The sequence below is a fragment of the Perognathus longimembris genome, chromosome 11 (assembly GCF_023159225.1).
Source record: "Perognathus longimembris pacificus isolate PPM17 chromosome 11, ASM2315922v1, whole genome shotgun sequence".
Lineage (NCBI taxonomy): Eukaryota > Metazoa > Chordata > Mammalia > Rodentia > Heteromyidae > Perognathus > Perognathus longimembris.
The window spans coordinates 49,898,976-49,926,369 of NC_063171.1; the positions used below are offsets into that span (position 1 = coordinate 49,898,976).

The following is a 27,394-nucleotide window of genomic DNA, read 5'->3' on the forward strand; positions in this document are numbered from 1 at the left end:
ACTGTTTGTATTAACCCTTTTCATTGTATAAATCTATGAGCACTAGTATATAGATAAGTATGCACGTGTGTGTGTGACTAAGTATGATACAGAACCAATATAAATTAAGAACATAACTAAGCCAGATGCCTGTAGCTCATGCCTGTAGTCCAAGCTACTCAGGAGGTTGAGATCAATGGATCACAGTTCAAAAGCAAGTCCACAAGACTCTTATCTTCAATTAACACCTGAAAACCAGAAATAGCTCTGTGGCTCAAGTGTTAGAGTGCTATCCTTGAGCAGAAGAGCTCTGGGACATCACCCAGGCCCATAGTTCAAGCCCAACCACCAACAACAACAAACACAAAACCCAGTGACTACTATTTAAAAGTTAGATTGTTGGATTATGTAAAATTAGATTTAGACATTGAATTGCATGTCCAATCATGTTTTCCATTGTAGTTATTTTGCTTTGAGAGAGGATGTTAGCGCCTGTCTCAGCCTCTCTAGTGCTGAAATTTATAGTATCTATCACCACTGCTGGGTGCATAGTTGAATTTTGATCTAGAAAATAAAATTTAAAAAGTAGAAAATATAGTGATTCTTGCTATATTCTTGTCTTTCAGATGTAAGTCAACTTCGCCAACACTAGAATCTCAAGTGTTATTTACATTTTTTATTAAATTCATAGTGTTATGTTACTGTGTTTTGAAAGTCACTTCACATCAACATACCATTTCAAACATTGTGTGGCATATTTTCCAGTTGGATAAAAACCCATCCCATATGGGGGGCATATAGCAATGATATTCAAGGAGGAATGAATTTGTATTGCAACTTTTAAGACCATATTAAATGCCCAACTCTAGTTTATTGCCAAATTAAGCAAACAAAATTAGCAATTTGTTAGAAAAATACTTGATCTTGCCTCCTGCTATTCTGTTACTTCACAGTTATAGTACATGTGAGAAGTAAAGAGTGATAATATATGTTTTATGTCACTCTGTCAGTATTACATTTGCTCTATTTACTATTTTTTAAAGGCAGTCTTAAGGATGAGAGAATGTACCATGATGATGATAGAATATATTTCTTGCTGTGTTCCATCCCATGCAAACAGAGAGAGAGAGAGAGAGAGAGAGAGAGAATAAGAGAGAGAGAGAGAGTGAGAGAGAGAGAGAATAGAAAGTTATCAGCCAGGGTACTGGTGGTTATAATCCTAGCTACTAAGAAAACTGAGATTTGAAGGGATTGTAGCCACCTCAAGCAGACAAATCTGACTCTTATTTATAATTAACCAGAAAAAAGCCTGAAGTGGCCATAATAATAATGGACTTCTTAGTATATTAATATAAATATGTTCCATTAATTAGACCTATTTATGAAATACAGAAATTAAAGAAATACATTTTTTTGGAATAAATTATCTTTACATATGCCCATTTAGTCAGAATCTATGGTCTTACCTTTTTTTTTCAGATACTAAGGCTAGAACTCAGGTCTTGGGTGCTGTCCTTAGCTTTTTTCACTTAAGGCTCTGTCATTTGAGTGACACTTCCAGCTTTCCAGATTTTTGCTGGTTAGTTGGAAATAAGAGCCTCAGAAACTTTTCTGCCTGGGCTAGCTTCAAACCTAGATGCTCAGTTCTCAGCCTTATGAATAGTTTAGGATTACAGGCTCCTGGGGCCTGTCTTTTTTTTAATAAGGTGAATATTAGTAGGAAGGGAAAATATTTGAATTCTCATTTTTTAAGAAAAAAAGGACATACCCTTTGGTGTCGAAGCTAGTTTTACTTTGGTAAACAAAGTAAGGATCAGTAATTTTTTATGTACTGTTTTAAAGGTATCTCTGAGTAATACCAGAAGGATTTCTTGATTAGAGTTGAGAGCTACCATTGTTTATGTATCTTCTCAGTGAATCTCCAAGCCTGTTCCCAAATCTACATTCTGATAACTACTTTTGTGCACACTATTTGCATAGTTTCCTTTTGAGGAAGATCAGAGATAAGTACAGGAATCTTCAAAGGAATGAATCTAGCCCAGTATCATGTCCTTGAGCACCTGTGTTTTCTCTAACCTCTGAAGTTTGTGGAGAGGTACTGCTTTGTTTCTGGAACATTCTTATTCTCCTTCAGTATAGTCTGTAGACTATATTTTATAGAGAACATAGTTTCAAATTTCACAGATACTTCATGTGATAGCCCCTCAATTGATTCTTGCAGTTGATATTCTTGGAGTCAAAGTCATCCCAAGCTCCTAGCCTCAGCTTACCAAAAAGGAGTATAGGCATGTACCTCTGCACTGGTTCCTCCCACTTGTTCTTTTCCAGATATTACTAATTTACAAAGAGATTATTTTTAATGTCTACACTTAATTGGTAGGAAACTATTAAGTTATTAACAAGAAAATAAATAATAAGAGATGGTACCTTACTGATCAATGGCTTAGACAACAAATGGACAAATTAAAGTATTTTGTTTCTTTTTTAAAATTGAGAATTGATCTCAATCTCTAGTCTTTCTTCCTCCTCCTCCTCTTCTTCCTCCTGCACCTCTCCCTCCTCCTCCTTCTTGTATTTTATTTTTGAGATAGGGTTTTGCTAACTCTGCTCAGTCTGGTCTCAAACCAAGATTATCATAGTGTACACCATCATTGCTTTTTGTTAATGAGAGTTTTTTTAATTTTTTATATTTTCAGTCAGAGTCTTTTTGTTCAGTACTGGCTGGTCTGGAACTCACGCCCTTCCTGCCTCAGCCTTCTTTGGGCTGAGACTGCCAGCCTTCACCATCACACTCATCTGTAATGATGGTATTCTTGTTTCACATTTACCATTCCCCTTTAAAATAGTTTGGATCACACCCTCATGATTTTGGATTGTTTTTCTCTTTCTCCTCCTATCGTGAACAATAGCATTATTTTAGGATCATTAAAATGTGTTGTGTACAACCGGACACCTGTTGCTTTGGTGACATTGCTCTGTTTGGTTTCTGTGGCATTAAACTGGCCACACACCATAATGATACAGAGACAAGTTGAAGGATTTTCTTTTTGAGGTGTTGAGAGATTCCATTCTCCCAAAGCAACCCTATCCTACCCCACAGCTGCCTCTGCGCCGTAAGCCCGATCACAGCAAAGGACAATGCCAAGATCCACCCTCAGCCTGGCACTCCCAAGCTCCTGTGTCAGGCAATCAAAATTTCCTTTCCTACCAGCAACAGTCGCGATAACAATAGATACACAAAGAACCCTTCAGAAGATGGAATTGGCATGTTGCCTTTCTATTCTTAGTGACATTCAGGACTTACTTTTAAAAGATTAGCATTAGACAGCCTAGCATCCTAGTTCAGAGCACAAGCTTTGGATTTAGGTTGTCCTGGTTCAAATCTTGTCTTTGGCACTTGTTAGCTGCGAGATTGTGCTAGGTGTGTTATCTATTCTCTCTGCCTATGCCATTCACAGAAAAGAAGTCCATATGTGAGCAGCACATTAAAGAGTATCTTATATTTACAGTGTTTATTACTCTTTCTTTGCTATTGATAACTAAGTTAGTCAGGGTATAACTATCAAACATTGTAATGGATGTCAGCATATATTGTCAGAGAGGTTAATGTTCAGGTTATGTCAGTACACATTCCCCTCTCTGTTGACCACACTAAGTGAGGAGGCTGCTACTGGAGTTTAGGATCTCTTTGATATATAATTTCTATAAATCTCTGTTGCTTTATGCCAAATGATATGTTATTGGTGAATCATTATTAGGTTCCTTGGCACCTCTGTTCTATAATTCTATCAAGTTACTGCCTTCTATTTTATGTCTACATTTGGCAAATAAATGGGAGTAAACTCTAAAGTGATACAACAAAGAATAGAATCACTAAAATCAAGTAGACAGAGATGAAGACATGAGTGGATACTTGTAATCCTAGCTCCTTGGAAAACTAAGGCCAGAAGATTACTTAAACCCAGGAGTTCAACTTCAGCCTGGGCAACAGAGTAAGATTCTATCTCAAAAGTAAGTAAGTAAATAAACGAATAAATATTGAGCTGGATTTGATGATACATGCTTATAGTTCTAGTTATGGAGGAGGCAGAAATAGGAGGACAGGGAGCTCAAGTTCAGCCTAGTCAAAGTTAGTGAGTCTCTGTCTCAAAAGGAAAATGAAATGGAAAGTGCTAGTGGTAGAGCTCAAGTGAGAGGGTGCTTGTCTACCATGTGTCGGGCCCTGGGTTCAAATGTTATAGTACACGGATGCACACTGACTTATGATAAATGCTTCATTGCACTGTGGGTCATTCACTTGATTGTTCATTCTTAAACTCAGGAGATTCTGAATGGAGCCTATCCCTAAACAGATGTATGGTTGAGAATGGAGCATAAAGAACTGAAACAGGAGCTTGAGATGAGATGAAATAGTGACACATAAACAAACTCCTAAATGGAAATCCTTGGATGGGGGCGGGGGGAACACACCCAAGGAGATTGTACCAGCAGGAAAGAACATGCTAATTCCCAGGAAGCTTCCAGCTTCAGTGTGAGTGTCAGAGGAAGCTCGGGGATAGAGGTAGAAATGGACTTGAGACTGTGGCAAAAGACCAGGCTGTTTGGATGGGTGAGCTTTGCAAATGCTTTTCTCTCAGTTATCATGAGATCACACTCAGTGATAGGCAGTGGATGGGCTCCAGCATAATGATAGGAGATGGTCATGAGAAATGTGGTTGGTGTGTCAGAAACTCACCTAATTTGGAACTTTACCAGATGATTAAGTCTTCCAAGTGCTTACCTTCTCCCGGCATCTGGAAAAACAGAGCCATGGACTCTGGTGTTGTTGGCAAGATAAAATTATATCATCTGGAGTGAGTGGCAAATTCATTTTTATTCTCTTGCAGAAATTTGAAGAATGTTTTTTTTTTTAAATAAACAATACCCCCAGTTCCAGGTTTATACCCTTGGGTCAAGTGACAGAATAATCTACCAAATCTTTGACTGTGTGACTCTTGGTTTCTCCAATGGGAATTTTAATATCTCTATATCCTATAACTCTCACATTAAAGCAAATAGGACTGTCCTTTTTTGTATTTTAACAAAACAAATAATAGGACTCACTAGTTCAGTCCCACACAGCTCGTAAAATAGCTGGGAATTTGAACCTTGGTCTGACATTTTCTGTTTCCCCTTTCTTTTCCTGTCCTTTCTCCTTTCCTCCTCTCACTCATTCCTTATATTTTTAGACACCATATGCCAGGGAGTGTGATAAAGATGGATGGGCATGATGACATACATATGTAATCCTTGCTATTCAGTAGTTGGACATAGGAGGATTTCTGTTTGAGGCCAGCCTCAGCAAAATTAGTATAAGACTCGTCTCAAAAAGGGCAAAAGAGCAAGATGTGTCTGCTCAAACGGCAGAGCTCTTTCCTAGCAACTGTGAGGCACCGACATAGCCTTCCTATGGAACTTAGTTTAAATTTTGAAGTGAGTTAGAATCTTCAGTGAACAACACAACAGCCTTCATTTACATGTGCATTGATGTAACTGACATTTTATAAATGACAGATTTATAATTATAAGCCCATATTATGTAATTCCACCTGCAAATAATACTATCTTCTGTTTTATGTGGAACAGGCTGAGAGTGTCTAGAAGCAAAAGAGCACCCAAAACAATAAAGGAAAAAGGAAAAGTTGTATCTCTTTGAAAAATGGAATGGCTTTCAGAGCTATGCAATAAAGAGCAGGTTTTCTTTTTCTTTATTTTTTTTGACATTTTAGGGCATTTACAAACAAAATGCTACCGATTACTGCATGCATGCTTTCCATGCTCTGTAATCGTGTGCCAAGGCAGATCCCAGTATTTTTAAGTTGCTTAATGTTGAAGAACAATTGGATAAATTCCACTTTTAGTGCCTTGTGGGTCATCGCAAATCATTTGGTTCTGTTAATAAAATTATAACAATTGGAGGAAATTGGTTTTGTAATCCTGATGTTTGTCTAGAGAAGAACTAAGGCAACTCTGAGGGACTCCATAAATCCAAATGCGTCTCATTACTGTGTAGTAAGGATGTAAAGTGAGAGAAAAGACTTGACATATACTTTTATTTTGCAATGCCATACTAATTTACATCATTCAGCCTTTTTGCTGCCAAACTGTAAAAGTCCATTAAGTGACTGAAAGGAATATACAAATTATCCACTGGCACTCCAGGCTGGAGTTTTACATATACCCTGTGATTCTATCCGCCAGCTAGCTCTGCAAGATTCTATTAAGCTGTAAGTGAGAAAATGATATTGCCTGCAAACTAATTGTACAAAAGACTCTGAAATAAGTAATAAGAGTCCAGAACTTTCTGAAAAGACGCCAGGAGATATTATAAATTGTCCCATCATTCTTGTCAGCCCGGTTTAAAAACTCAGAGTTTCACGTTGACTCCATTCTTCTTCTGTCGCAGAGCACAATTTCCTACCTATTGACAAATGAGGAAAATTCCAGTTGGGTCATCAGTCCACAATGCCACATTACAAACGTGACCCAGAAAAACAGCAAGAGAGCTTCTAAAAAATCCTGTGTGTACATGGCAAATCCCAGGCTGTGAAGAACTCTTGTAGCCTCTGGAATGACTGTCCAACATTAGCCATCCCTGGGCACATAGTTGTTATTGGAAATATTTTTGTTTAGTGCCCTCTTTTAGGAACTTGGAAGAAAACAAGTTCCCTGTAGAGCTGCTAAGGTCTAGAGGGAATATGTCTTTGAAGCATCACCAAAATAGGTGAAATATCGTTAGTTATCTAGGTACTCATGGTAATACATTTTAGGATAAGATGTGCTCTTTAAAAATTTTTTTTTAAACAGAATAGAAATAGCAACAGGAAGTCTTTTCAAAGGCAGAATCTCTGTAGACACTAACAAAGAACAAAGACTTGGTTGGTTGGATGGTCAGAGCCAGCAACAACGAACTAAGAAACTCCATGGGAGGGCATGGAAATTAGAGGTTTTCCTCTAGCAAATAAGTTATTTAGAATGATGTTGATTTGACTTTCAAAATAGAAAACAGAGTTACTTAATAAAATGAAGGTTATCATCTCTGTGTCAGGACAATATTGTTGTAACAAAATGTTTGTAAAAAAAAAAAGCCCAGTTATTGCAAACAAATTCTAGACACAGAAATTGATGATGGATAATTTGTGGGAACATTTAGGTAAGCTGTACCTTCCATCCTTCCACATCTTCATGAAGATGTCACTGCATTTCTTATACCTTTGGAAAGACTTATTTATCACACCTTACTCATTTACTCATTTCTCAGAGCATAGTTTAAGCATTTGCCTTACATGAACTGTTCACTGACATTTCTGAGCATAATCTATCTGAGATTGTGAAATCACTGCAACCACACTAAACTGTCCTATCTGTTGATATAACTTATCTTTTTTATGATTGACTTCCTTTTTATCCTAACCCAGGCATGGTTCAGAATTCCACGCCCCTTGATTAGTCCTGAGCATTTAGCAAAGAATAAGCCAGAGTGTTTCCATCAAAAATTCATTTCAAAATCTGGGTATGTTGTTTCACACCTTTAATCACAGCACTTGAGAGGCAAGCTGTGGAGTTCCTAAAGCCAACCTGGGCTTTATCATGAAACTATCTCAGAAGAAAAGCAAGCAATCAAACAATACCACATAAACAACAAAACAATTAATTTTAAGACACTACTAAAATTTTCCCTCCTTTCCCTTTTCTCTTTGTTACTGGCAAATTACTTAGTGCAATGTTAGTAAGGGACTAGAATATTTCTCTGTCAACCATCTGATACTTCATGTGGGAATTTGAGTAGTTTCACATGTTTTGAAAGAATTATAAAATCTTTACACAATCACTTGAATGAAAGCCATTCAGATTCAGCTCTTATTGAAGCACTCTTAAACATCTTCTACAATGTGTCTCAATTTTGAGTGCCTATTTTGTCAAAGGCTAATGAGTATTGTAACAGGATGACACTGTGTGAGACTTTTAGTCCATTTATCCAAGGTCCACATTTCCTATTTCCTTCTCTTCCTCTCCTGTTTGTTTTTCTATTCTATTTCCTTTCAAGCCTCTGAGGGATTTGTTTTCTTTTTCATACTGTAGGCTCCAAGGGTTTTTATTTTATTTTTTAAATTTCTTCTTGGCCACCTTGCCTCCCTCATTATATATTTCTGTTTTAGTTAAAGCTACTTTTCAAAGTAGCATTATAATTTAAAAAATTAAAGATAGACTTCCTTCTGCCTTTCAAAACTTATTTGTGGAATAATTTTCTTAGGGAGTATCTCCCTCCCTTCCTTCCTTCTTTCTCTCTTTTCTTCTTTCCTTCACTTCCTCTTTTCTTCCTTTCCTTCATGTTTCCTTCTTTCTTTCCTTCCTTCCTTGCTCTCTCCCTCATTCTTTCCTTCATCCTTCCCTTCCTTCTTTTCTTTCCTTCCTTTCTTTCTCCCTTCCTTTCTTCCCTGCCATCCTTCTTCCTCTTCCCTTTCCTCTTCCTCTTCTTTTTCCTCCTCCTCCATCTCTCCTATCTCTGTCTCCTATCTCTATCTTATCTCTCTCAGTCTCTCTCTCTCTCTCTCTTTGTTCCTCTTGGTCTGGTCTGTCTGTCTGTCTGTCTGTCTGTCCTCAGAGTCCTCCTGCCTCTGGCCTCTCAAGAATTATAAGCACATGTTCTGTTATCCTGACTCCTAATGTTCTCTTCTTGTTTACTAAAGGGACATTGAGCTCACTTGATGCTGTGACTTATAGCACAATAATTGATGTTTTTAATAATATTGACTAGAAATATTATATTCTTTTAAGTGTATTGTTTTGCGTTTGCACAAATTTTTGGTGGGAGATTCTTTACACTGTACAGAAAGTGGCTCTTATCTTCTGAAATCTTACCCTCTTATGAATAGATGCGTGTAAAAGTAACTAACAAAATGTGACCTGCCTCAAAAAAACTGAGTCCCAAGAAATCATTTTCTGATAGCATGCTCTGAGAGTTTTATGAATAATTTGAAGGAAATTGCAGTTGAACATTGAGTCTTGGAAATAACTTTAGGAAGAAAAAAGAGCCAGAGATAGATCATAGTCAGAGAGGAGTCTTGAAGGACAGACAGCATTAAAAAAAAAAAAAGAATAAAACATTTGGCTGTATCAGAAAGTTCATCTGAGGTAAAAAACAGAAAAAAAGAAACTGGTAATATCACTGGAAAAGTAGATGACAGGTAGATTGGGAAAGGACCTTGTTTGCTAGTCTTAATATTTTTTATTTAATTCAGAAGGCATAGGATCTATTGATGTGTGTGTGTGTGTGTGTGTGTGTGTGTGTGTGTGTGTGTGTGTGTTTGTGGGAAAGTGAGGATCGAACCTGGATCAGGTAATATGCTACAGGAGCACTGTACAAGCTCTACTTTCAGTGCTATCTTGATATTTTATTTCTAATTTAGGGTAGTGCTATGAGAGGAATTGTCATAGGTAGAGAGTTGGTGGCATCCTACCTGGATCAGAGTGGGACAGGCCATCCTGTACCCAGTGAGGAGACATTTGCTCTCCAGGTGTGAGCTCACCCAGGCTTGATTGGTTGATGTTCCTGTTTGAGATGTTTTATTGTGAAGGACAAGGATATAACTTCCAAAGAGGAAGATGAAAACTAGTTGGAAAAGAAAAATGAGTATAATAGCTTGTGATGGAGAATCATAAAGAGAAGTTTCTATATCTGGTTTAAATGTGAGGGACCATATTTCTTTCTACTTTTGTCTTTTTATTCCCCCTAGGCTTTATCCCCTGTTGCCATTGTTTTTTATTTCAGTACCCTTAGTCTTGTATATAAGTTTATGTGATTTGGGGAGGGGGAGAGGAATCACAGAAATGTTAAAACAAAGGACAAGCGTGAACCAATGTAACAGTGATACTCCAAGATGCCATGTTGGAAGTGAACTTTACAACTTGTAGGGGATGAGAGGATGGAGAGGAGGGAATATGGGAGAAAACAAGGGAGGGGTTACACTATTCAACAAGAAATGTGCTCATTTCCTTCCTTATGTAACTGTAACCCCTCTGTACATAACATTTACAATATTTTTTAAATAAGAAACCACTGAGAAAAATACTATTAATGAGAAAAATATGACCTCATACTATGTCTCAGGTACAAAAGAGAAAGAATGCTCTTTGACCAATATTATTTTTCTCTTTTTGATTAATTATGCAAATGAAGCCCTTCTTTTTTGCTGAGTTCCTTTTTTTAAAACACAGAGAAAATAACACAGTGTTATTAGTGTATTAGAACACTAATAAATTCTTAGAAAATTATTAGCAATATTCTTTTTCTTTCTCTTTCCTTTTGGTGGCCCTAAGATTTGAACTCAGGGCTTGGTGGTGGCTGGGCAGGTGCTCTCCTACTTGAATCACACCTCCAGCCTTTTATTTTTTGCTTCAGATATTCTTTGAAAAATGTCTTACATGTGTGTCTGTGCAGAGTGGCTTATTCAACACATTCAAAATCCTCTTATTTATTTCCTTTACCTTATTCTAAGTTTTCTACACATGTGACATCAGTAACATTTCTGAAAAATCAGGATGCTTCTACTGATGCTATTAGTATCACTGGAGTTATTTAACCTCATAAAAGGAGCTGGGCCAAGTGCTGCCTGTAATTCTAGTTATGCAGAAGGCTGAGATCTGAGGATCTGGTTCAAAGACAGCCCAGCCAGGAAAGTCTGTGAGAATCTTATGTCTAGTTAACCACCCCAAACTGGAAGTGGGGCTGTGGCTTAAATAGTACAGCACTAGCCTTGAGCAGAAAAGCTCAGGGACAGCCAGAGTCCATGTCCTGAATTCAAACCCAAGGAGCAGCACACCCCCCCTCCCTCCCCACACACTAACAGGAAGATCATGGGCTAGAGGGAAACTAAGGATATGTAGCATTCAAGGTCAGATTGGGTCTTGTGGAGATATTTTTTAAAAGTAGTTTGCTATTATTATAAATTCCATGAATTAGAATGAAAATTTAGTCAAAGTTTCCATAGGCTTATCTCCAGTTATTATGCACAGATTTTTTTCCCCTTAAAGTCATGCATACTTAACCAATTTTCAGTAGCTCTAAGTGGTGGCTAGGTATTACTTCCTGTTGAATTAGCAGTTGCTGAGTAGTCGAGTCTTTGTACAACCCTGCAATCCACTAATGTGATATTTAATGAGGAGACATCAGTCTGGAGAAAGGTAGTCAATATAAATCAGTGTTTACAATGTGTGATTAACTCTGAAATATTTCATCAATGCTGTGGTCCCAGGCAGCCTCTATGCTAATTACTAGAATCTGCGCATGTTTCAGGGGACTTGAACGGACCCTGGGTATTACAAACAGGAGCAGTAAAATTGCAATTATGCTTGGACCGTCTCTGATGACAATTTATGCGTTTGGTGTGATGACCTCCTTTCTCCCAAGAGGGCAATAAAGAGAATGCATTTTCATTAAGATACTAATGCACTTAATCACAAGGGGAAAGGGTTAGGAAGTAGCGAAAGGACCTTCAAGCAGTGTGTGACAGAGCTGATAGGAGAGGGAGGCTTTATTTTAAAGGCAGCTGCTTTACAAAACTAGAGTCAGTCCTCAGCATATCCCAAATACTTGTATTGTCTCCAACTGAGAAGCATTTGAAGTTTGGATCTTCTTCTGCTTATAGGCTTATCATTTCAAATATGGAGGTACTAGCATAAATAATATAAAGCCAAATATTAAAATATAATGGAAGGTCTTGCACCAGTGGCTCTTGACTGTAATCTTAGCTATTCAAGAGACCTAAATCTGAGGATCAGGATTCAAAGCCAGCCCAGGCAGGAAAGTCCATGAGACTCTTATCTCCAACTAACCATCAAAAAGCAGGAAGTGCAGCTAGTGCTCAAACGGTAGAACATCAGCCTTGAACAAAATGCTCAGAGGCAGTGCCCAAGTCATGATTTCAAACCCCAAGACTGTTACAAAAGAAAAAACAACAACAACTTGATAGCAACCTACATTTATTTAGAATATTTTCATGGAACTTGAATATTTGGAGTTAATTATAAAAATGATGCAATGAACTGGGTGAGGATGGGAATGAAGATAACCATGGTTATCACCACTGCTATCATCTTTATCACCAAGTTGAGAATTATGTGGAGATGCTCAGGAAAGACGTCCAGTTATGTACTTTCTGCTCTTCTGTCTAGGAGCTAACTTTGTTCCTCATTGTGATTTATGTAGCACAAGAAGCCTGGAAACCTGAGATACCCAGGACTGACTCTACAAAGTTCAGTTTTCTGTGCTTGTATTTAATTTTTGTGTGGGTATGACGACTTGGTCAGGGCCTCACACTCTTGCTAGACTTTTTGTGTGTGTGTGTGTGTGTGTGTGTGTGTGTGTGTGTGTGTAAGGTTCTTCCACTTGAACCATACCTCTCCTTCCATCTTTTTTGCTGGTTAATTGTTGATGCGTCTCATGGACTTTCCTACCCACTTTCATCCTCAGATCTCAACTTCCTGAGAATCTAGGATTACAGATGTGAGCCACTACTACTTCAGTGCATATATCTCTGTACTTATCTGTCTGTCTGCCTATGTATGTACCTATCATTAATGAACATTATCTACTTTGGGCCCTCAGAATCTAGATAGTACACTTTGTATGAGTGGGCATGATCTAGTGACTGTTTCTTTTATCAGTCCTCACAAAATAACAGTCATCCTGAGACCATAAGATCCAAAAGAAATCTCAACATAGTGTCTAACTGTAAACTTAATCTTAAAAAGAACATCACCACAGACCTTCTCTTAGTCACTCATGTTCTGCTGGTAGAAATACAGATATCAGCTTTGTGACATGTCTCACAGTTCTTAATGGACCTCAAATGACTTTTTGGGGAAGTAGAGGTAGGGCAGGAATGGCAGGACTGACAATTTTGCTTGGAATACTAATTAATATTTCCTGGGAGCTGTAAGTCTTCACTGCTTCTTTTCTTTAAACTCTGTTTTAGGTAATATAGAATATAGCTGCCCTGCCACGAATGAATGTGAAATCACAAAACGCAGACGTAAATCGTGCCAGGCTTGCCGCTTCATGAAGTGCCTAAAAGTGGGCATGCTGAAAGAAGGTAAGGTGTTTGTTTGGGGGGTAGGGGAGGGATCCCTGTCTTTTACATTTGGGGTTTAGGGATTTGGATGGATGGGGGAATTTCACTGATTTTATATTAAAAAATAGAAAAAGGAGGGGGTAGCAGTAAGTACATTGAATCAGATGGCAGAATACCATTTCTTTGTGCCTGAGTTTTCTGGGACCTCCTGGCTGCTGGCTTGACATCATCCAGAAGGGACGAGGTAGGAGGACGCATCTGATGTGCAGCTGAAACCGTGAGGTATGCTTGATAGTTCTGGTCTTTTTGATCATTGCAATTCACAGAAGGAAGAAGAGGAGGACAAACCAAGTAGCTGCTGATGTTATTGATTTTCTTCTTATTACTATATTCACAGAGAAATCTTTTTTTTCTTAATTAATCTTGGCTTTCAAATAATCTTTTGTGGATTAATTTCTAATATAAGGAGCTTAAAGTATGATACTAAAATTGCTTCCCATTTGCTCCCATTTGGAGATAAAAAGATCAACATGAACTAGTAACAGTGAATTAAACAACTGTCTCATGTTATGTAATTATGTTATGTTCATTACATGGTTAATAACACTTATAGTTGATAACAGGTCAGTCAAGAATTGAACTCTTCAGTTCTTGTGGTCAATCAAATATTCCACACATGGCAAAGGTCCTAAAATGCTTGTACATTTCAATGTATTTAGCAAAACTGATAATTTACCTTGGGGATAGCATTTTTTTTCTTACCTTAAAAAGCCTACCACTTAGGCTTTAAATATTTCAATGTGTCTTTGTATGCAATATATCTTATAGATGTCTATTGTACATACTGCATTTTCACTTTCTCTAGCTTCAGAAAATTTACCAGAGTTTAAAATTAATATAGTCTTATGAAGAAACAAAGTGAAATGTGGTCATTCAAGTTTGAAAGAAATTATGTCGATTAGTATTTAAAGACATAGATAGCATCTAGTCATAGAAATGTGCTTTCTTCTTAAGATTTACCTTATGGGGTGGTATATTTTGTTATCACTGGAAACCCTCTCTTTTTTAAAATTTCTAAATCCAAGTTGACCAGAACATTAATTTGCAGGTTGAATGAAAGCTTTGGTTGCATGCAATATTACTGGATCTTATTCTTTTCCTTGCTTATGATTGTTTGAAGACTTCCGTTTTTTTTTAAATCGTGCACCATGTAGGATGAATGGACCAACTTATACTTATGCACACAGAATTCCTATCTTGTACACCCCTTTTCACCTAGTAGGAACAAACAAGACCTCTCCAGTTCTTGTCACTTCTGTTCTTGACAGTCATGAACAGAGAACCTTATAGTTAGTCTTAAAGTTTAAAAAAATTTATTGTGGTAACAGAGGCTTAACCCAAGCCTCATGTTTGTGAGATAAGCACTGTTGAACCCTGTTCCAGTTCTGTAACTTTAAAAGTAAAGCCTTAAAGCATTAGGTATAGTGTCAAGCAAAAAACTCCCAATATTATAGTAATATGATTTTGCCTATCTATCTATCTATCTATCTATCTATCTATCTATCTATCTATCTATCTATCTATCTATCTGTCTGTCTGTCTGTCTGTCTGTCTGTCTGTCTGTCTATTTATCTATCTTATCTATCTATCTGAAGGAAGGAGACATGGCAATGAGAAAGGCAGACAGAGTTAAGATAGTAGGGACATAGTACTGGGGTGGTTTATTCTGGAAGGAGTGTAAAGAAGGAAGAAACAATAAGTTGGTATCAAGTTATACTAGTGAACTAAAATAAAAAACATAAGGAAAATGAAGGAGGGGGCAACAAGTTTAACAAGAAATGTACTCATTACCTTATGAATGTAACTGTAACCCTTCTGTACGTCACCTTGACAATAAAGTTAAATTTTAAAAAAAGAAAACAAGAAACAAGAAAATAATGTACAGTAGCCTTGTTTGTACTGTTCACAGTTAATAGGCTTGGCTTTACAAAAGTATTTGCTAAATATTTATTGATATCATCTCATGTGCCAGACAGGATTCTAGGCCAAAATGACCCCAAATTGAAACACAAGTGTTTTTGCCACTTAGACATTCATATGAAATTGCCAATAGTACTGTGTTTTGGCAAAGAACAATACATAAGGGCACAGAACCTATCAAGGTTTCCTTCTAGTTAAGGTGATGGTGAGAGCTTACTTCCTGGAAATAGTAAAGCTTGTCTTAGCCCTGTAGCCAAGAACATACAAACCAGAATCCACAACAGAACTATAATAAATAAATAAATAAATAAATAAATAAATAAATAAATAAATAATAAAAAGCCCTAATTCAGGATGTAATAAGTGGTTTGTTAAGTTTCAGTCCTCGTTATATTCACTTTACCACTTCAGCTGTGAAGATTTAAGCTATGCTTAATGCAATTGAAAAAAGCTTAAGTAAGAGTAGTTCCCAAGTTCTATAATTTGAGAAATCATCATTTTTCTAACAATAATGATTTATTTGAATGTTCTAAGAAGTCTATCAATGTGTACCTTTGTTGAACATGTTCTAGATGGGGATTTTATTTTCAAAAAACTATAGAGACTTACCTCCATTTCTAGGAAGGCAGTTTTTTTTCCTTTTTATGATCCAGTTTGATATTTACTAATATCATTTAGTCAACTGATTATTCTCTCAAGTTTAAGGAAAAGCAAGAAAAGTTATCTTTTTTCTAAATAATGGTTCCCATGGTAGTTTCTAACATGGAGTAAATTTGAAGACTGATAAGTTGGTAAGAGTGAATGAAGAGGAGTGCCCTCTGTTTAATTAAGCATTGTTGGTTCACATAAATGGGACCACGATTATTTACAATTCAAACCTCTTCACTTGCTGTTATTAAGCCTTTACAGGATGTGTTTTCAAAAGACTCACTGCAGTTGCTGATATAGCCAGATAATAATTTATTTTCTTTTATTTCCTTATGGCCACTTAGATGGAAAAATGTCAGTTCTCAGCCTTTTCCCCCTTACCCTCCCCATTTGGTCTTGAGTAAACATGGAATATTCTCTTTTTTTTTGTACTTAAAAATGCTGTGAAATATCACACTACCTCCTGCATATAAATGCACCATTATATGTGGCCATCTCCTTGGCTCAACACAATCTTTCTAAACCTGGAGAGCATGATACCGTCTTAAGTGTATCTTTATGGATGTAGAGGGATTTCAGTCCCGTGCAGCATGTCAGAGATCATGATGTAGTAAATCTATTCAAATGTAAACCTGTTCAATTCAATTACCAGTCCATAATAAAATCTGCTGCTTACAACCCCCATGTTGACCACAGCAGTCCATACAGGCTGATGGCACAGCAGGTCTGGAAATTGACAGACAAAATCTATTTAAACCACAAAAACAACAACAACAAAAATAACCCACCCAAAACAACATTACCTGGAGCATCTGAAATGAAATCAGTTTTCAAAAGCTTTGATGGGAATTCTTTTCTTTAGCAGGTATTTTTATTCAACTTGCCAAATGCATCTAAGGGAAAGTACCGCCTGAGTAAAATGAAGATTTTCGTTATAAAGGAGGTTTAGAGAAAGATAAGACCTTTCCAGTTTTAAGAATAATATCTCTTTAGTTATGTTGATGGGCATTTCAACCAAATGAAGTATATCCCTATGAGAAGAGAGCAGAGGATAGGAGAGGGTGTGAAAGGGAACAGATGGCTTATGGGTAACTGGGTCCTGTCAATCATATGGAGTGTAAATACATGGTTGTAACTTAGGTCTCATTGGCCAGTAACAAAGTAGTATTCAAATGGACTATTTTTTATTTTAACATTAAGGTTTTTAAGACGTGTATAATATATTATATATAGTATATATTATATATACATGTATACATATATGTATACATGTATATATATATATATATATATACAGCAGACAAGAAACAAAGAGAAAGAAAAAAGAAAAGGAGGGAGGGAGGGAAGGAGAGAGAGAAAGAGAGAGAGAGAGAGAGAGAGAAGAAGAAGAAGAAGAAGAAGAAGAAGAAGAAGAAGAAGAAGAAGAAGAAGAAGAAGAAGCCCAACCAATGGTTCTATTAGAGAAGCACAAAATTCCATACCATTACAAAAACTTGGAGAAGTAGAGTTAAAGAAATCATGACAAATCCAAGCGGTGCTAACATTCAACATGCTGAAACATACCCTTTATCTTTCTCCTTGCTCTGCTTGGTTGGTAAACGTTACGAATGATGGGCCAGTATTATATTTCCAGCATTATACTGTACTGCGTGTCAGACAATACCCATCTATTACATGATATCTGGTTGCAACATTCCCTTTTCATTTTTTTCAGGTATTGCTTATTTGAAGGGAGAAAACGAGAACTAATCAAGGTGTACCTATAAATCTAGTCAAGATATATTTTTATTTTGATCTTTCCCCTCGGTTTTTTAAAGGCTATTACAGTACCTAGGGGTTCAGTTTTCTCTGTGTCAGTAACAGAGATGGTTTATGGAAGCAATAATGATGTAGGTATAGAATTCACTGTCCAAAGGCTTGAAGGGCATTTTGATATTATTGATACAATAGGTTTCACTTTGACAACTCAAGTGTTTTTCTCTCACTCTTGGAGGTGAGCAAGAGTTACTCGTATGCACCAGGGGCACCGTGTATCAAAGTGTGAATGAATTAGGCAACTTAGGGTCAGTTTATTTGCTGTCAAGAAAGTGTGCTTTTCTTATTTGCCTAAAGATACCCTGATGCTTAACCTTTTACTCTTGAGTTTTATTATTCGTAGAATGATATCAATAATGGATAGGATATGCAAAGAAACGATTACACACTTTACATAAAATATAGCAGGGGCCTAGGAGTATAGCTTGATATCAAACAGTGCCTTACTTGCATGTGCCTAGCCCTGGGTTCCATATCCAGCCCCAGAATCACACATACACACCACACACACACACACACACACACACACACACATACACACACATTAATACCATTCTGTGTGGTCTAAAGCATAGACTAGATCACTTATTGTTACTATTCCCAGAGACATTAAGAGTCCAGCTTTGGGGTAAGTTGGATCTAGATCCAAGTCTTCATCATAGATTTACCTCTTGGACCTGTGACAAGTGTTGTAACTCCTCGACTTGCTTGCTTTAACCTGTTGCTTATTATTGTTGTTTTTTTCTTTGTTGATTTTTACTGAAGATCAAGGCTGTCTTTGTGGACACAAGTCAAGGACACGATTAGCAGAGAGACCTATGATGTAGAATCTGGAGATTATATATATATATATATATATACACACATATATATATACATATATATGATGTATATATATCATATGTCATATCATATATTATACTTGGACAATCCAAGTACATGGAGAATTTATTAACAATAACATTAACTTTAGAGTGGCTTTCCATTGTTTTTCATAGAAGTACATTTTAAGTGCCAGATTTTAAGTAAAAAGTAAAAATTTCAGTGTAAATCTGTTCACAAACATCATGGGAAATTTACTCTCCATTATCTGTCCTAAGGTCAAACCAGGGGAAACAAGAGTGTAAAATAGGAAAAGGGCCAACCTAAGCATTTGTTTTTATTTTATTTATTTATTTTTTGGCCAGTCCTGGGGCTTGAACTCAGGGCCTGAGCCTGGCTTCTTTTTGCTCAAGGCTAGCACTCTGCCAACTTGAGCCACAGCACCACTTCTGGCCTTTTCTATATATGTGGTGCTGAGGAATTGAACCTAGGGCTTTATGTATATGAGGCAAGTACTCTTGCTACTAGGCCATATTCCCAACCCAAGCATATGTTTTTATCAATAATATTGCAGGCAAAGTATGCCTTCAAATAGTGGTTTCTCATTAGAAAGGAAAATTTATCTCTATCATCTGGAAAGGAAAAAAATGGAAGAGAAGGAGATGGAGAAGGAAGAAGAGGAAAACAGGAATAATAGGAAGAGCAGATATGGAAAAGAAATCACAGGTTGGATGTGGTATCTGCATCACAGATTGATGATGATATTGAATTTGGAATTGCAACATGTACTGGGACTTAGTTGGCATGGGTACTGAATTCTGCCATTTTATAAATTTTGTCTAAGCTGAAAAAATTGGGAGGATTTTAATTTTTCTACAAAAGCAGGAAGGATGTAATTTTTTTAAAATCAAAGTTATCCAAAATGAGCATTGAAGGAACAGTAGAAAAACTAGTAGGTATTTAAATACTTAGGAGCTAAAGCATTGATAATATAGTTTGCTTATATTTGAGCATCTTTTGCCCTATCTTTCCTACCACTTCTTGTCAATATATTGAAATTCAGTCAGTTTAGTTTTATTTCTATTAACACCTAAAATCTTATCTTAGATTGTTGTGATTTCTACTGGCCAGATTTTATTTGAAGTTTCATAATATTTTAGAAATAAAAATATTGACAGCATCAAGAGAGGAGAAGAGTGCGGCAGTCTAATATGAAATACCTTCTAAGTACTACCTCCTACAGAAAACAAATCACTGAAATGAATAAAGTGAGTAACATAATTATAAAGAAGTTTATGAGCAGCCATATTTGGTTTTCATATTTGATTTAACCCCTTTAAAATACGGGACTGTTACAGAGGTGATCCATGTTATTCTTTCACACACATTTCTCTCTCTCTTCAAAGTCTACAAATAGAAAAGAACGACCATTGCAGATAGACACTGTGTATGAACACATTTCAATTCTGAGTCCTCATGTTCTTGATAAAGTGAAAACAGAGATTGAAAATCTGCATTTGGAATAAGTCTCTGTTCACCATAGAAAGAGTACAGGGTATTAATGTTTAATTTTCGTGCTATAGTCCCACTCAGCATAGCAAAGTGGGGCTCCAGGTGTCAGACTCTAATTAAGCTCATAATAAATGCACAAGTGTGTTAGTAACTTACCCAGTGTCCCTTTGCTGATAGAAAGGAAATGGGAAGTCAGGTGCCATAGTTCCTGTCCAGCCTAAGTCTGTATTGTTTGGCCATCGAGGAGCCTTTAACTGCTCCACACTTGGGTCATTTGCCCATATCTCAGCAGTGACCTAAACTCCTCATTTGTGTTTAGATGATGATCTTGATATATCTTGGTGATCTGAGAAAGCAGTAAAACTTATAGATTTAACAAAAAAAAGCTTGAGTCGAAGGTGTATTTGAAAGTTTTGCTCATCGGCAAGGAAAATTTTGCCTTAGGATTGTAGTCTGAGGAATCCACACTTCTTAAGAGTTTTATGTAGCTGCCGAAGACAGGTTTTGAGCACATGTCCAGGGATGGTTCTTTTATTTGTTTGTTTTTCTTTCTTCTTTTTTGTGGCAGAGTGGCTTCAAGGTTTGAACACAGCCTTTATATTTACTAAACAGGCACTCTACCACTTGAGCCACCCCCTCAACCCTTTCTGTTTTGGTTATTTTTGGACAGAGTCTTACATTCTTGCTAGGGGGATGGATCAAACTACAATCTTACTACCTAAACCTTCTGCACATTGAAATGATGGGTGTATGTCACCACACTGATGACATTGTTGACCAAGTCTCACTGAATTTTTGCCCAGCCAGCTTTAAACCATAATCCTTCCAACTTTCAGGTGATAGTAGAATGAGCCATTGTGCCTCACCCCAAGAAATGTTTTTATAGGATAGGGTAGGAGACTTGAGATTTGAGGGTGAATTGGAATAAGCAGTGTGTATCAGAAGCTCAGAGACCAGGATGGCAAGGGGTGAAGACAATTGTGTCTGAAAAGGGTCAATGGCATCTATATGCTCAGCTTAAATTCTATGGCCTGTCTAATCTCAGATCCATCAAAAATTGCCTGTCTCTATGTTAGTATAAGCCCCCCCCCTTCTTAGTTAATAAGGCTGAGCCAACTTAAAGGAAATCTTTGGATGAAAGAAACTGGTGGTATGGAGGAAAGATGACTCCTCTTCTGTGTTAGAGAGAATATCTATTTATTCTGAGCTATTTCATTACAATCCATAGGGGATATGGACCCTTTTTCTACCTTTTAGAGGTGGCAGTATATGTGTGCACATTTGTTTATATATACTAAATATATACATATATATGAAAGAGAGAGAGAGAAATAACACACATAATACAGTTATCTATTTAGCTGCCAGTGTATCCATCCAATCAGTTGTCCTAGCCCCCAGGACATCAAGAAAAAATTATTCCAGAACTGTTCTTGCTGCCATGACAGCTTGAGTCTTGATTTATACATTGCAGCAAGAACTCTGGGGGGATCTTTTGGGTTTGCTCAATCAGCAGGAGCAGCAATGAGCAACTTCCTTGTCTAATTATCTTTTCTGTTTGATATTTCCCATTTTTAACAAAATGAATATTGAAAGACTAAAGCTTTTTTCCAGGTAAATTCTCTGTTTAAAAAAATGCAAACTTACTTAGATCATTTAGTAACGAGTGGATTTGTTTTTGCTTACTTAATGAGCCTGCTTTGTAATTCATCCTCACAAAAATCTCTTTTACACCAAACCTCTCAAGAAGACATTTACCAAGGTAATTTTTTTTTCTTCAAGTCTAACATCATTATGATGCTAAGTAAAAAAAAAAAAGAGAAATTATTGGTAGGAAAAGTTGGGTTCAAAAAGCAGAACAAAGAAAAGGAGAAAGCTTTAATGGTATTCAAGGAAAATATTTCTGTGTTGGATGACAGTTAATAGAACTGCATTGACCTCGCTGGTATTTCATGCACTCTCTGTTGTAATTTTATCCCACGAAGCTCCCTCATTAATGCAGAGAATTAAACAAAACTCCCAAGTTATAATCCAAGCAATAGCAAAGAGGGAGGGGTGGAGTGTGGCTCATTTGAGATCCTTGTCTTGACATGTAGCCACTTGGGAATGTATTAAAGTACCACAAGATCTTATTTTATGTACAGATACTGCCTTACCAGGGGACAACTTTATTCATATTTTGTTGAGGTGAATTCATATGAAATACTAATGGTTTATCCCAGAATGGTCAGGAATAGAAGGTAAGATGAATAACTTTTTATTAAAATTTAACATGGATCAGTCTGCATGCAGTATGTTTTAGTTGGATTATTATATTTTTGTTTGTTACTTTTCATGATTATTCCCAGTGGAAGGTATCCCTCCATTTCATAGAGGAAACAAAGAGTAGAGATATTAAGATATTTCTCAAAATTTTTTCAGTGTCTGAGATTGCCTAGATTCTCTAGCAGGTATAGAGTCTACCAGTTGTGTGCTGTGTTGAATATAGCTTTTCTTTATAAACTATAAGAATATAATACACTTAACTTACAATACTTCAGAGACTATAAAGATTATGAAATACCGAGCTCTTGAAAGATTATATAACTATCCCTCTTATTTCCTTGGAACACTAGAGCTTCTTTATTTGGTGTCTAGAGATTGTTGAACTGCGTCTCAGATTAGACTATAATATCTTTGTTGGTTAATTCTCACTCTAAGATTCTTGAGATCTCAACATACAACATTGAGTACATTCTTTATTTTGTACCATCTTTGTGGTGTGAGAGACTGAATCCAGGACTTCTCATATGCTAGGCAAGCACTTGACCTTTGAGCTGCTCTCAGAGACAACTTGGTAAAAACAGTTACAAACTATGTGAATAAATATCAACAGTACTCGAGGTGTTCATTTTCTAAAATTCAGTGATTTATGCTTTCAGCAAACACTGTCTGGCATTCTATTTAAATCCATATTGGCGCATAGAGGAAATGTTTGTCTTATGGTATGATTTTAATTGTCTGTCTGACTTAGTTCTTAGTCCATGAACTTCAGCAAAACATTCCTTCTTGATTTTGATTTTATAGAGTGGAATGAACTTGATTCATTGATCTGAGCTCTGTCTGCCTCTCTACTTACAGGAGTACTAGAATCTTATCCTTTGTAAAAATGAAGAAAATTCAACTAGAATTCTCTAATTCCTGTGTGGCTTGAAAGATTATCACATATTTTCGGTGGAGTCTGCAATTTTAGAACAATCACAAAACTGTGATTAAAGGCATATAATAATCATATATAAACAATTTTATGTATACAATCAACTATCTTTGAAATGAGGTGAACCACATTTGGATGACCTGTCAGAATGTAACACCACAAATTCTTTTACCTAAACAAATTTTGACCCACATTCTTGTTATAGAGGACAGAGAGATAGACTGCATGTTTTAAAATATACCTTTTAGTTCCTTTCTTTTTAATTGGAATATTATTAAAAGTTGACAATTTACTTGATATTTCCTATTTGTCATTTCCTTCATCTCCTTGTAATAGGAAGCTAATACTTACTTAATGTGTAACACTTTTTTTAAACTCATTTTGAATTGCAAAGATCCACCAATGATTTTAAACCCCAAGGGAGGGGATTGTGCTTCAACCTTTGCTCAGACATTGAAAGTCCAGTGACCCTATAGTAAGTGGTGAGGGAGTTCCCAGGAGGCCAGAGCCAGGAAGGACTCTGATGTGGCATTTTACCCCTCAGTCTTTAGACAAACGATATTTATTCTTTGCCATGACAATGTACACATATTAACATGGCATTGATGTTTGTGACATTGTGCTTAAATGTAATGAAGTGATTCTTTATGCATTTGATAAGGTCAATTTCATGAAGGTGCTTTGTGATTTTATTTCATTTGGATTTTTGTCTCACTTGTCACCTGGCTGTGTAGAGTACTATTCTATCTATATTTTCTATTAGCTATGCAGAAATCTCCTTCTGTCAAAAATCAGCACTGGTCATTGCTTGAGAGATCGTTGTATAGTATGCTTACATCTCTCTACTTTCTACTGCCCCCATTTCTCCTTCTCCTCCTCTTTCTCCTCTCCCTCTTTGTCTCTGTCTCTCTCTGTTTTGCTGTGTCTGTCTGTCTCTCTATCTCTACGTCTCTACATCTATGTTTCTTTCTTTGTGTCTCTGTCTGTATCTTTGACTTTCTCTGTGTGTCTGTCTGTCTCTGTCTCTGTCTTTGTCCCTCCCTCAACCCCCAGCCCCTGTCTCTCTTGCTTAGTAGGTTAAGGAGCCACCAACCAGCTTCCCTAAGGCAAACTGTCTGCAAAGGAACAAGCCAGCTGGCTTGGCCAAGGTTGATCAATGATGAGAGGTAGGCTGGGTTCCAGGTTCACAAAAGCCACTCAGTGGAGAGTAGGTCAGCGGCTTCCCCAAAGCCAATTAGCTGGCAGAAGTCTGAGGTGCCTGGTGCTAGCCAAATTCCCTGAGCCTGATGGTACTAGTGGGGAGTCCATCCTTGGGCTTCCTGGCAAACCAGACTTAAGTGTGTGGCAGATTGTGCTTTCTGAGAGCCAGTGTGGCTTTGTGGCTATCCAAGCAAATAGCAGGGATCTACCACTCCCACTCAATGTTACCCAAGAAGACTGCACAGCCCAGGCACAAGGATGTCTGTCCATCAGTGAAGTGGGCTTCAGCTGATCCTCCACACTAGTAGCTTGTTTGTACCTTACTTGAGCTGACGTGCTTTCCAAAGTTGACATGAATATGAATCATGACATTAAAAGTGAATAATATGGGAATGTTTTGTGGGAAGGAGGAATCATTCTGGAGACCTTTGACAGAACTTTTTTCAAAGCCACCAGCATGAGAACCTTTACTTATAGATGGAGTGAAGTGGAATTCCTTCCACAATGCAAAGAGAGAATTTCTCAGCAGTTGTTCTTGCTTTAGCTGGCATTGTCTAGGATTGTTTGTATATGGAATCATAGCCTCTTCCCTTGTTTTACCAAGAATTACATTTGCATCTACTAAGTCTTTTTTGCACAGAAACAGCTTAATCATAACTGTATCATGCCTGAATTATTTCATGGAAGTTTTTAGATATCATAGGGAGGTAAGGAGATTAAGAAATGCAGTTTAGAAAAAGGAGGTAGTTTACCTTACCAAGATTAGCATAATGTATGTTTCCACTTATATATGGTTTCTGTTTTTCATCTTAGTTCTGATAAAGAAAATATTGCCCCCATAGGAAATCAAGTCCATTTGCTTGGCCTACCTCTGAGCTCTTTTCTGGAATAAGTATTTTTATTCAAGGTCATCTGAACTCATATTTTACATCTTCCCCCTGGATTATTCAATTCATAACAACAAAGTTTCCCTCTAACAGGTAACTTTCGGAGTACACAAACTTCTTCCCCTCTACTACTACTGTTGATTTTTTCCCTTTTAACTTAAAAAAATTTGCCTCTAAAAATCAGGTTTCTCTACAACTCTATAGAGTTTCTAGTAGTAATTCTCAAGTGGATGAGCTGCATAATTACCTCGTGCCTTCTCCTCACATCCCATCCACACCTCTGTGCTGTCCTAAGCATTTTTTAAGACCTATTAAGTCTCTTCAGCAAGCAGAATACTGGTGGCTCATGCCTGTGGTCCTAGCTAGCTATTCAGGAGGCTGAAATTTGAGGATCACAGTTCAAAGCCAGCTCAGGCAGGAATGTTCCTACCACTCTTATCTCCAATTAACCTCCCAAAAGCCTTAAGGGATCTGTGGCTCAAGTAGTAGAGCACTAGCCTTGAGCAAAAGAGCTCAGGGACAGCACACAGGCCCTGAATTCAAGTTTCAGGACACAAAAAGTATCATTTCAAAATCAACCTTATTCTAATCATTAGTATATTTGAATCCACTGAATTGGCAGTTTCTCTAACACCAGCCAGTCTTATTACCAATTCCTTTATCTTTTAAATATTTGGAAAGAAAATTAGGTTTCTTCCTCATGGTTTTGAGTTATTTTAAATATTTCTATTTGTCATCTCTGAAATGAATACTTTCTGCCATATTAAAATTAAGGTGAGGAATAACCTCAATTTCTGTCTACCTATCCACCCAGAAAGGAACTATTTGTATGTTCATCCTTTATTCAACATTCACTTATTTTAAGGAATGGCTCCATACCACTCAATTCACTAAATGCTCAAAATTAAAGTGAGTATGATGAAACTAGGCACAGTGAGGTCTCTGCTAGTACCAGTTACTCAGGAGGCTGAGAAGGGAAGATCTATTGGACCCAGAAGTTCAAGGCAAGCTTGAGTGGCATAATACCTGTCTAAAAATCATGGAGAGCAGAGAGAAAGGAGGAAAAGAAGAGATGAATATGATGCTTTGTAATCCCCAGTGACTTAGATTTGTATAGGTCTTACCCATTTCTGAATTTGATCATACTTATAAACTTGTATTGCTTCATAGGACTTAACATTTCCCTTTCTGTTTTCCAGAGCAAGAAGTACAGCATAGACATAAATAATATGGAGTCAGGGATCAAATGGATTGAGCCCTTGAAATGTGTCTGATACAATGGAAGTATTCAACTTTCATTTAATTTCTGTGAAGTTGAAATTCACAATATGGTGGCTGGTGACCACCATATTGGGCAGTGTAGGGAGGAAATGCTTGTCAACAAAAAGCTTACTTGCTAGTTTGCCATCTTCTGCAAACACCTTTGCTTTTAAACACATAACAATAATTTATTTGTAAAATTATCTTCAAGTAGTTGTACAAAGGGGTTTCCATTCAACATTCCATTCAAAGTCTCTTTATCTTTTAATATGGCTCATGTATGAAATGGAAATTGAAATGATAAATATAGAAAAGGATATTTTTTGAAGCTTCATGGGATGGTATATAATGTTCTTGGTGCTGTGCCTGTTGAGCAATAGCAGTTAGAAATATCACCCATTGCTATGGAACTTAATATGTTCCATGGAGCAAAGCATGAACACCCTGAGAACGATGTCCATTTCTAATTTAATTATTCATCACATTTAATATAATAATAGAGGTTCAATGCAATATAGCCTTTACTTTTTTGAGATGTCAATTTTGGTATATTTTCAAATTACATTTCTATACCTTGGGTACTGAAATCATTTTTCTTATAAACAGTGCATTGTAGAAGACAATCATCTAGAAATTGAGCTCACATTTTTTATGTGTTAGACCATGACATGATTATATTTTAAGTAGTTCTGTTTTTATTGAATTTATATTTACTAGTCTGATAGCATAAGGCCAATTGGCATCAATTCTTTTAAAGGGAGAAGAAAACTTGATAACTTTCTCATAAATGTCTTACATGTTAGTGAAGATGAGAAGGACCTAATTCAAATCATTAATGTAAATAACTTGCTGGAGATCAGACATCTAGGAAATAGTAAAGGCATGGATGAGCTGACCTTCAAGGTATCTGAAGCCCATGTGAGGTACTGATACTTCTAATGAAGTCTTTTGGTTCTCCTCTTAATTAATCTTACTGGTGTCAA

At 36.8% G+C, this 27,394-nt stretch overlaps 1 protein-coding gene across 13 annotated transcripts in view; it reads left to right on the forward strand.

Moving 5' to 3' along the window:
* Positions 1-27,394, forward strand: part of Esrrg (estrogen related receptor gamma) — a 589,495-nt gene that overhangs the window by 426,948 nt on the left and 135,153 nt on the right. For all 13 annotated transcript variants that reach the window (XM_048356654.1, XM_048356650.1, XM_048356657.1 and 10 more), the window contains one exon: positions 12,996-13,112. In XM_048356654.1, coding sequence (XP_048212611.1) covers positions 12,996-13,112 — 117 coding nt within the window. The remainder of the gene's footprint in view (positions 1-12,995; positions 13,113-27,394) is intronic.